Source organism: Amblyraja radiata, chromosome 29 (genome assembly GCF_010909765.2).
Source record: "Amblyraja radiata isolate CabotCenter1 chromosome 29, sAmbRad1.1.pri, whole genome shotgun sequence".
NCBI lineage: Eukaryota > Metazoa > Chordata > Chondrichthyes > Rajiformes > Rajidae > Amblyraja > Amblyraja radiata.
This window is the reverse complement of record NC_045984.1, coordinates 1,204,563-1,216,678: the sequence shown is the minus strand read 5'-3', so window position 1 is coordinate 1,216,678 and position 12,116 is coordinate 1,204,563. Positions and strand designations below refer to the sequence as shown.

Here is a 12,116-nt window from a genome sequence, read left to right as displayed (position 1 = left end):
TTCTACATTTAAGGTAAATTGACATATTAGAGGCAAAAAGCATCTTCAATATACAGGTCTCTCCACACAACTGAAAACAATTGCATTTAAGTGATATATCATCCATTGTTCAGGCATGTAGTTATGATCATCTTTTTTCTCATTAGTTAATCCTAAATGATATCTCCTGTAATTTCAGATGTCAACAGTGGGTCCAGAATACTCGTCGACATGATCTCCTGCACCGAACTGCAGAGTATTTGTCAAATAACTGCCCTCTTATGTACATTGTGTGAAATTGTGATTTGTTAACTGCACAAAACTAATGCAAATGGCGATATATTTATTATTGTATCTACGTTGGACATTTTGCTCTTTGGTGTCAGAACGCGGGGTGGGAGATTGCAACCTTCACGTGGTCCGCTCTGTTTCGACAAATGCAATCAACCTGGTGTGCACAGTCAAATAAGATCAAATAGAACAAGTTGTGCACGCCATACGCAAGAAGAAGAAGTAGAAGAAGTGTCAGAACGCAGTCTGAAGATGGCTTCCGACCTGCAACGTCACCTATTCCTTTTCTCCAGAGATGCTGCCTGACCCACTGAGTTACTCCAGCATTTTGTGTCTATCTCTGTTTAGATTGGACTCGTGGGTAGAGATTGCGGCTGGTCTGGTGATCTAGAACGAGGGCCAAAGTCCCAGAATATGGGTAATGATATTTAGTAATGAGACAAGGAGCAGTTTCTTCACTCAAGGGCTGGGAATCTTGGAATTCTTGATCGCGTGAGTTGGTGGAAGTCGAGTCCTTGAAAGGAGAGATATTTTTTTTCAAATACGAAAAGGATGAAGGATAACGGAGAGAATGTGGGAATAAGGTGTTGAGTTGCAGGATCAACAATAATCTTACTGATGGTGGTGTGAACTTAGATGGCTTATCCTTGCTTCTATTTCTTACAGAGATACAGCGCGGAAACAGGCCCTTTGGCCCACCTTTGACCAGCGACCCCACACACTAACACCATCCTACACACACTAGGGACAATTTACACTTATACCAAGCCTACAAACATGTATGTCTTTGGAGTGTGGGAGGAAACCGAAGATCTCGGAGAACACCCATTCAGTCATGGAGAGAACCTACGAACTCCGTACAGACAGCACCCACTGTAAGGCAGCAACTTTACCGCAGCACCACCATGCCGCCCTTAATCCACTAGGGCACTAGGTTACAATAAACTTCCTACATATTCCAGGAATGCATCTCATAAAAATGGGAGAGGTTTAAATGCATTGTAAAATCTGCTGTCAGTTTCCTAGATCGGTATTGCTCTAATGGCCTCTTTGTATCATTTTCTTTGATTTAAACCATCCATTGTTCTGCATTTAGATTTTATTTTTCCCCTGTGGATCACAAGGCACTGTTTGTTTCAGGGGTGACTCTAATCTCCAGCGTAATTTGACAAGACAGCCAAGAGGGCAAACACAGGCAGTTCAGAGCTGCTGCCTATATCGCATGAGAGAACAAGAATGAGACCAACTTGTTTTTTGCAGATCATCAACCCCTGACTGATGTTATCAATGCCGATGGTGACTCAAGGAGACTCAACCAGGTGGTGGTTTACAAAGGTCCATGTCCATTGTTCCTCATGGCATACCACCAGCCTCAACAGATCACCTAGTCATAGAGTCTCACAGCGTAGAAGCAGGCCCTTCAGCTCAACTTGCCCACGCTGGCCAACATGTCCCATCTACACTAGTCCCACATGCCTGCATTTGGCCCATACCCCTCTAAACCTGTCCTAACCATCAAATAACCTAACAGAACTGTCATATGAGGAAAGATTTAAAAGACTAGGCTTGTATTCACTGGAGTTTAGAAGGATGAGGGGGGATCTTATCATATTGTCTACAGTGTACTATGTTTACAGATTCTGTTGCGCTGCTGAAAGTAAGAATTTAATTGTTCTATCTGGGACAAGCTAGATGCAGGAAATTGTTCTACATGACAATAAAGCACTCTTGTTAGATGCAAGGGGATCTTATAGAAGCATATAAATGAATAAAAGGACAGGAAAAATGTTCCCAATGTTGGGCGAGGCCAGAACCAGGGGCCACAGTCTTAGAACAAAGGGGAGGCCATTTAAGACTGAGGTGAGAAAAAACTTTTTCACCCAGAGAGTTGTGAATTTGTGGAATTCCCTGCCACAGAGAGCAGTGGAGGCCAAATCACTGGGTGGGTTTAAGAGAGAGTTAGATAGATCTCTAGGGGCTAGTGGAATCAAGGGATATTGGGGCTGATCAGCCATGATCACAATGAATGGCGGTGCTGGCTTGAAGGGCCAAATGGCCTCCTCCTGCACCTATTTTCTATGTTTCTAGAACACTCATCCAGCAATCCTCGAGCCCACCAGCTCATCCCGTAGTCAATTCATCAGCTTTTCCATAAGAACTTCCATCAGTTCTTCCAAAAGAATGACAATCAGACAATCTCGATTACCCTCAGCCCATCAAGCAGCCCCTTAATTCACCCAGAAGTCTGAACTATTGAATGCTCACTGCATCTCTTTCCATGTCGGCAAGTTAATATCCAGCTGCATGAACCATGTGAAAAGGGAATAAATAGATGCATGTGGTGCAGTGATTTGTGCAGCACTATAGGCCTGGAGACCAAGAGGAGTTCACCATTGAACGGAGTTTGAACGGGGGGCTTGAGGCCCCCGACCGAGGAAGAACAAAAGGAAGGGACTTGAACTTTATTTCACATTCCATCACAGTGAGGAATGTGTAGGAGTCACTGTGGTGAATGTCCGTATTAAAATGTGTTTTTGAGTGCTGTTGCTTTTAATTGTATGACTGACCTGGCCAATGAAATCCCTCGTATGTTGCAAAACATGGCAAATAAAATCTGATTCTGATTCTGAAAAGCCTTTCCCTTCCATACTCTTTCCTCTCTGATCTTTTTGCAGTTGCCTGCCTTTCTGTACTTGTTGCAAAAGATTGTCGTGGCATCCAGCATCCTCGGAGAATGTAGAATTAAAGGCAGGCAATGCCAGTTTTAAAGCTGGTTATTTGCCTTAAGATTGGATTATTGTATCTCCAGAACCTCCCCAGAGGCTCTGGGAGACACAAGGTTCAAGAGGGAACACAAAAAGCCTAATTAGGAAGAATATTAAGAGTAAGATTTTCAATTAAAATACTGTAATTGATGGAACCTTGCCTTTAAATTGGTTCTTGGATGAAACCCTGATGGTACTCACATTGTCTCTTTAAATTTACTCTCCTTTTCACACTTGCATTAAAACACACAGCCACCGCCATTCACAGTGATACTGCCCGGCAGTCTCATAATTACAGTCAACACAACCACCTTGACAGCCACACAAAATGATGTAAATAAAAATTGTTTTCCTTGTTTAAGAAGTTCAATTTACAATTATTTGAAATTGTGGGGGTTGGTACAAAATACTGCTGACCCACAAATGTGTTGCTATGAGACATTCACATTTAAAAAATCCATGTCTCAAAAAAAGCAAGAAGGTGCCCATGTTATTTGACCAATTTATCAGTTTAATTTAAATATGTAGGTATGTATGCATTAGTTTTGCTCCTAATTCCCTTTTCCAAATCATTAATATATATGGTAAACAGTTGCGGCCCCAACACCAAGCCTTGCAGCAAAAAAATCCAGAAGATTAGTCAAACATGATTTCCCTTTCATAAATCCATGTTGACTTGGACTAATTCTTTTACTGCTATCCAAATGCCCCATTATTACATCTTTAATAATTGACTCCAGCAGCTTTCACACCACCAAAGTCGGGCTAACTAGTCTGTAATTCCTCGTTTTCTCTCACGCTCCTTTCTTGAAAAGTGGGATAGCATTAGCTATCCTCCAATCCACAGGAACTGATCGTCAATCTATTGATCGTTGGAAAATGATCATATGTATAAATATATATGTATGTGTATATATGCATGTATGTGTATATATGCATGTATATGTGTGTATATATGTATGCATATATATGTTTATATATGTGTGTATGTATGCATATAAATGTATCCATATGTATGTGTGCATTTGTATGTGTATACGTGTGTATGTATGTATGTGTGTATATATATGTATAATGTATAATGTATATATGTATAAATATATATATCTGCATATATTTATTATTACTATATAATTATATATATAATTGCCTTTATGGTTTATGCACATCATCTTACAAGACAAATGAATTAATAGTGATTATTTAAATCAAAGTTGCTTCTGATCCATGAGAATAAACTTTATTATCTCTAACTTGCCTCTCACACACAGACACACATTCATATAAATATATAAAATATATATACGTTAAATTTAATTTTGTGCAGTGTGTGTTAAAGGGAAACTGCACAATACAACGCAAAAGAGGGGGCTGTTCCCGCCAAAGATCTTATAGCAGAACAAGATAGACCACTCCTCCGAAAACCAATGGACTGACGTGTAGTACGTGACGGAACGTCACGGCCGCCATTTCTTTAAGCGACACGCGACTATCCGGTATGCCACCCGCTGTGATCCAAAGCAGAGATTATAGAGCTCCTCTATAATCTTTGATCCAAAGCAAAGATCCTCGAGTATCTTGTAGCGGGAACCAAAGATCATAGAGGAGCAAGATAGACCACTCCTCGAAAAACGCGTAGTATGACGTGTGTGATTGTCGACGCCATTTTATTGAGCATTTTTTTGGGCTTCCCCCATACTGTCATGGCGTCCTCATGTAAATCTTCATCTCACTGCTCCGCTATCAATTGTTCTAATCGTAAATCTAAACGACCAGACCTGTCATTCTTTAGGTTCCCTGATAAAAAAGAAAGGTAAGAAAATATTATTATTATTTTTTGTCGATATTCTGTCGTGAAAATTTTATTTTCTGTTCTCCCATCAACGGCCATTGTGAAACTAGGTTTGTCGGTAGATTAGAAAGTTAGTAGACTTATTTTTAATAGATCTTTACTTACCACTATAATAAAGACAATTTTAACACTTCTGTACGTTTTTGGTTTTGTTCTTGTAAGGGATTGGTCTCCAAAATATGGCCCGCGGGACACATTGGGCCCAGTGACCACGAGATTTTTCGAGCTCAGATTCAAGTCCGAGAACGCGGCGGCTGTTACCCGTTATATTCCTCGAATTGTCGATACATCACAAGCAAAGATCACAAGCCCGCCGTGAAGAAGGGTGCAATCAAATATTATACAACTCTGCTCTATCATCTCTGGGTGCAATGGTGGGCCGGGGGGTTCGGCGGCGGCGGCCGCAATCAAAGGTACGAGAGGAGCTCTGCTCTATAATCTTTGGACGGAATGGGACGGCTGCACGTTATAATGTGCTATCGTTCCACTCCCTCTCCCCCCTTCTCCCTCTCCCCCCTTCTCCCTCTCCCCCCTTTTCCCCTTCTCCCTCTCCCCCTTCTCCTTCTTTTCTCTCGGTCTCTCGCTTCTCTCGATCTCTCTCTCCCTCTCTTCTCTCGATCTCTCTCTCTCTCCCTCTGTTCTCTCGATCTCCCTCCCTTCCCTCTCTCCCTCCCTTCCTTCTCTCCCTCCCTTCCCTCTCTCCCTCCCTTACCTCTTCGTGAGAGTTGGCAGCTCTGCTATGCCTTGGGTCCAAAAGAGGGTAGAAAGAAAATACTTAATGGTCTTTGTAAGAAGATTTTAATAAGCTCTTCTACATTTAAGGTAAATTGACATATTAGAGGCAAAAAGCATCTTCAATATACAGGTCTCTCCACACAACTGAAAACAATTGCATTTAAGTGATATATCATCCATTGTTCATGCATGTAGTTATGATCATCTTTTTTCTTATTAGTTAATCCTAAATGATATCTCCTGTAATTTCAGATGTCAACAGTGGGTCCAGAATACTCGTCGACAAGATCTCCTGCACCGAACTGCAGAGTATTTGTCAAATAACTGCCCTCTTATGTACATTGTGTAAAATTGTGATTTGTTAACTGCACAAAACTAATGCAAATGGCGATATATTTATTATTGTATCTACGTTGGACATTTTGCTCTTTGGTGTCAGAACGCGGGGTGGGAGATTGCAACCTTTACGTGGTCCGCCCTGTTTCGACAAATGCAATCAACCCGGTGTGCACAGTCAAGAACGCAGTCTGAAGAAGGCTTCCGACCTGCAACGTCACCGATTCCTTTTCTCCAGAGATGCTGCCTGACTCACTGAGTTACTCCAGCATGTTGTGTCTATCTCTGTTTAGATTGGACTCGTGGGCGGAGATTGCGGCTGGTCTGGTGATCTAGAAGAGGGCCAAAGTCTCAGAATATGGGTAATGATATTTAGTAATGAGACAAGGAGCAGTTTCTTCACTCAAGGGCTGGGAATCTTGGAATTCTTGATCGCGTGAGATGGTGGAAGTCGAGTCCTTGAAAGGAGAGGTATTGTTTTTCAAATACGAAAAGGATGAAGGATAATGGAGAATGTGGGAATAAGGTGTTGAGGTGCAGGATCAACAATAATCTTACTGATGGTGGTGTGAACTTAGATGGCTAATCCTTGCTTTTATTTCTTACAGAGATACAGCGCGGAAACAGGCCCTTTGGCCCACCGCGTCCGCTTTGACCAGCGTTCAGGTTCAGGAACAGCTTCTTCTCCACAGCCATCAGGCTATTAATCACTACAACCTCAAATCAGCACTGAACTACAATAGATTATTGTTATTATTATCGAAATCAATTGTACACTTACAGTTCCACGATGGTCCATTAAACAACGGATCCTAAAATAAAAATAGATAGCGTTACAAATAACCAGCGGGTCAGGTGGCGTCCACGAGAAAGTCAAATTCTCTAGTTGATACCATATGCTAATTAGGGATAGCTAAAATCTCGATTTTAATTCGCCAAAATTTTCGAACTTTTCTATTTTACTTCGCTAAGGAAGGCCAATGGTAAACAAAGGCGGAATCCATTGACCAATGAAAAGCCGCTCGATTTACTGTCAGTGACGAAGATATAAAAGAAGCTGCGACCGCGGATTCGGGTTCATTTCGGTTTCTGAAGCGAAGATGTCAGGAAGAGGTAAAACTGGAGGGAAAGGGCGCGCCAAAACCAAGACCCGTTCTTCGCGATCTGGTTTGCAATTCCCGGTTGGTCGAATCCATCGACTGTTGCGGAAGGGCCACTATGCTGAGCGCATTGGTGCTGGAGCTCCGGTTTATTTAGCGGCGGTGCTCGAGTACCTGACAGCGGAGATTTTGGAACTAGCGGGAAATGCGGCCCGCGACAACAAGAAGACCAGGATCATCCCCCGCCACCTACAGCTCGCCGTCCGCAACGATGAGGAGCTCAACAAGCTGTTGGGTGGGGTCACCATTGCCCAGGGTGGGGTTTTGCCCAACATCCAGGCTGTACTGCTGCCCAAGAAAACCGGCCACCCCAGCAAAATTTACATCTAAATGATATCAACAAACCTAATTTGACACAAGCCTCTTAAGAGTCACTAAATATATTCTGAAAGTGTTATCGTGGTGTAATATTTGCTTTAATCGTTATATGTTTGGTTTCGATGATAATACATCATGAAAACATGCACGAAAGTGGTCCACTGAGTATGCCGACCATCGATCACCCGTTCACAGTAGTCCATGTTTTATCATGTCATCCACTCCATATACAATAGGGGTAATTTAAAGAAACTAAACATTTCTACAACTCCACGCGTCTTTCTGATATGAACATGGCACGGTAGGGGCGCAGCGGTCGAGTTGCTGCCTACTGTCTACGTACGGAGTTTGTACGTTCTCCCGTGACCGCGTCGGTTTTCTCCGAAATCTTCGGTTTCCTCCCACACCAAAGATTTACAGGTTTGTAGGTTAATTGGATTTGAATCATTGTGAGCTGTCCCTAGTGTGTGTAGGATAGTGTTAATGTGCGGGGATCGCTGGTCGGCGCGGACTCGGTGGGCCGATGGTCCTATTTCCGCGCTGTATCTCTAAACTAAAGGAGACTAGAGCACCAGTAGTTTTACTTGGTCACAAGACTGGTCCACACACACAGCACCAGAGGACACGATCGAACGTAGGCCACGTGCTACTGCGCGGTCTACTGGACACTGGAATCAACCGTGTATTCTGTTAACTCTTTATTTGAGATGTTTTTGCTAATATAATAATAATAAGCCTTCGTTGTCATTGTACTTAGAAATACAACGAAATTAGGAGAGCTACTGATCAGTGCAACCAAAACACGTTCAAACAAGACAAAAACACATCCAATACATTCAATATGTTATTTAACTGCTTAAAATAGTAGATAAATTATAATTATCACACCTAGGTAGACACATTGCACTGGGAGAATATTATACTTTAAAATTTAATAAACACTTAAAAATAATTTTAAAAAAGAATAAATATTAGCTGAGTGGTCTTTTTTATAGTGGAATGGATGACAGCATTCTCATGTGTGGATATTTGAGGAATTTAGAGTTCTAATGACCCAGGGAAAGAAACTGTTCTTGAGTCTGTTTGTCCGAATTTTGACGCACCTGTACCGCCTACCAGTGGGCAGGAGGTTGAACAGGAACTGTCCAGGATGGAAGGGGTCTGAATATTTTCCTGGCTATACAGAGCACCGAGAGCTGGAGATGTCTTCCAAGAAAGGCAGATGGCAGCTGATGATTTTCTGGGCAGTTTTCATTAAAGATTATAGATGCTTTTTGAAAAAGCAAACGAGAAAAACTAGCAATTGAAAGTGAAAATAATTCAGAAAATGCTGGAATGGAGAGGATGGAAGCAATAACTGCCAATCACAACTTTATCCCTCCACTTGCGTATTTAGTTAGATTAGCTAAATAATGAAATAGCTAAATGTTGCTCCTCATTTCAAGCTCTTAAACTCTGCCAGTAGCACCAGTGAAAATTGAAATGGTAGATTTTTTGATAAACATTGGTGATTGTGGAGCAAGGATTTGAATCACTTAGAGCCAACTTTGACACACCAAATTCACTGTTCAGTGTATTTCTTTAATATACAGTACTTTATTGAAATGGTAACAGATGCAAGTGTCTATCTATGCAGAAACAAATGGGGGTTGCAGATTAATTGCATATGTGTGATAACTGACGCATTTCTATCAAATGATGTGGCACTGAACTTGGGATAAAGCTGTTTAGGTTTCACTACATTGCAGCTGGCTCACCTCATGCATTTTGCAGTGGTTAAAAAAATACTTTGGGTTAATTACATTTGAATCATCAGACCCGAAGAAATTCAGATGCACTTGCCACGAATGGGCCAAATGTCCTTGGGCAGGGCAGTGACGAGCTAGGTGTGGATGTTTCACAGTTTGGTGTCCTATGGCACAGGGCGTTGTGGTAAAGACAAACATCAGGGTTGCGGTGTGATGTACACAGCAACTTGTCTTCCTGGCAATTTTACTTCAAAACCTCTTTCCAATCCAATGACGACCAGACTTTGACCATTGTTATTAATTAGCACTCACTTATTTTAGACTTTAGACGTTAGAGATCCAATGCTGAACACAGGCTCTTCGGCCCACCAAGTCCGCCCCAACCAGTTATCAATAGACAATGGGTGCAGGAGTACGCCATTTGGCCCTTCGAGCCAGCACCACCATTCAATGTGATCATGGCTGATTATCCACAATTAGTACCCCGTTCCTGCCTTCTCTCCATATCCCTTAACTCTATTATCCATAAGAGCACTATCTAACTCTCTCTTGAAAGCATCCAGAGAACCAGCCTCCACCAACCTCTGAGGCAGAGAATTCCACACACTCACAACTCTCTGTGTTAAAAAGTTTTTTCCTCATCTCCGTTCTAAATGGCTTACCACTTATTATTAAACTATGGCCCCTGGTTCTGGACTCCCCCAACATTGGGAACATGTTTCCTGCCTTTAGCGTGTCCAAACCTTTAATAATCTTATATGTTTCAATAAGATCTCCTCTTATCCTTCTAAATTCCAGAATATACAAGCCCAGCCGTTCCATTCTATCAACATATGACAGTCCCGCCATCCCCGGGAATTAAACTCGTGAACCTACGCTGCACTCCCTCAATAGCAAGAATGTCCTTCCTCAAGTTTGGAGACCAAAGCTGCACTCAATACACCACGTGTGGTCTCTATTGTATCACTTGTGCACTCACACTATCGTACACAATAGGGACAATTTTATTAAAGTCAATTAACCTACAAAACCTGTACATCTTTAGAATGTGGTAGGAAACTGAAGCACCCAGAGAAAAACCATGCGATCCCAGGGTGAACGTACAAACTCCATTATGACAGCACCCATAGTCAGGATCACACCCGAGTCTCTGGCGCTGTAAGGCAGCAACTCTGTCACTGTCCCACCCTTAATTGCATATGGTATTCCAATTCCTTGCTTTTACATTAGACTTTTTTCATGTTTCTGTTTTGCTGATTTTTCATGTGCACTTTATGTATGTTTATGTTTATGTTTGTTTATATGGTTCAATGTGCCTGTGATCCTGGTGCCAAACATTTTATTTGGGCCTGTATCTTGACAATAAACTTGATTTGACTAACATTATCATCACATGGACTTCCAATATTTACAAGAAGGTTCGACATTATTTGTGACTTCATAGTGTGGATACAACTAATCAAAAGTTGAAAAGGAGAAGGTGATTGTAAATAAATAATTTTTGCAACCTTGCCAGCAAAGCCATGTGTTTGAATGTTGGTGACCTTATCCAAATAAGAAATAGCTAAATAATTGAACAGTAATGTTACTCTTCAAGATTTTGTGACAGAAAGAAATGCAGAAATAGACCGTGGGCTGAGGTGCTTTTTCGTTTCATTTCATGACCCACATCCCATATCTACCTGTATTTATAACATGTTGTGTAAAAATATTATAGAAATTATATCTGAAACTCGTCAAGAAAAAAACCTGCACATATTTTTTAAATATGGAAAAGCCCTCAAATTTTCTGAGTAGTAATTGTCCAATCAAAGCACGTTTGACATTGAGTTGGATGCCTATTGATCGATCACAATCCTTTGTTTCAGGCTAGCTATGTAGGGAGCACACAGGGATCATGGTGACGGGAGATTCCGAGGAGGCTAGTGCAAGAGGTTTTAACTGCAATAATACAAATAACCTCACATGATTATTGTGCACCATACTAAACCATGACAGCATGATTGATGATTACTGTCAACTTTCAGCAAGTTGTCATCTAGTTTTTGCAAGAGAGTGAACAGCAGATTACTATGCATGTCTACGTTTGAAAGAGTTCACCTTTGAGTAATGCCCAACTGTACTAAAGTAACAATGTTCTTCAAAAAGGAGACCGGTCCAAGACATGATTATTATTGTGAGATTGTAGTGATTTATTTCGTACCTCACGCGTACTAATATAAACAAATAAAAATGCAATGTTTCTGTTTGTAAACCAGCCATTCATGCTGTGAGAGAAGGGTTAATAGGGATGGTTGATTTATACTAGAACTCTGAAAAATATAACTTAGAAAGAAATAAGCTGTCAGCAGAAGCCAGACTGCTGGTAGAATAAAGTAACAATATACAGGACAGAGGGTAATTCTAGATAAAGAAAGTAACAAAGATAAAAACTCCAGCAGAAGCCTTTGACATCAGGAGATGTTCCGAGACGTTCCTGGACATTCTCGTGGGAATGTGGGCTTTATGTTATGATTGGACGAAGCTCGATGGGGAGACATGAGGTAGTGACAATAGTGAAGAAAGGTATAAAAGATAGATACAATCTCCATTTCTGTGTGTCCCTAGAGGATGATAGAGGAGAGACACCCTTTTCTGTGCAGAAATGTAATAAAGGAAAACTTGTTTCTTGACCTTGTCTCTAAAGAGTTTGTGATTGATTTTGTACCTCACAATGCCAAACCCACCTATGGAATCTAAACCAAAAGATTGGGAAAATAAATGATTATATAGTCTATTTTCTGTAGGGCGCTGTTACTTTTTCTAATAAATGTTCTAATTAATTTAATGAATTAATCTGCAACTTTTGGCACTGACTAGTTACAAATTCCTTCTTAATGATACTTTATCTAAATCTGTGCCAAATTTCAGGTAGTTACCAGACATGGGTCAC

General features: G+C 41.1%; 1 protein-coding gene across 2 annotated transcripts; it reads left to right on the top strand.

The window, feature by feature from the left end:
* Positions 1–7,058: 7,058 nt before the first annotated feature.
* On the top strand, positions 7,059–11,635 carry LOC116989746 (histone H2A-like). 2 transcript variants are annotated; one of them, XM_033047342.1, is made up of 2 exons: positions 7,059–7,422; positions 11,598–11,635. In XM_033047342.1, exons 1-2 carry the CDS (start codon positions 7,059–7,061, stop codon positions 11,633–11,635), a joined length of 402 nt encoding a protein of 133 aa, XP_032903233.1. The 2 variants fall into 2 exon arrangements, with proteins under 2 accessions (XP_032903233.1, XP_032903232.1); XM_033047341.1 differs by lacking the exon at positions 11,598–11,635 and having other exon boundaries at positions 7,059–7,471.
* Positions 11,636–12,116: the final 481 nt, after the last annotated feature.

What these genes read in the sequence shown, in the direction of transcription:
- LOC116989746 (XM_033047342.1), top strand. Translation starts at nt 7,059, where the DNA reads ATGTCAGGAAGAGGTAAAACTGGAGGGAAAGGGCGCGCCAAAACCAAG. An exon ending in ACTGCTGCCCAAGAAAACCG is followed by an intron (nt 7,423 to 11,597) that starts GCCACCCCAGCA and finishes TTCTAGATAAAG; the next exon opens with AAAGTAACAAAGATAAAAAC.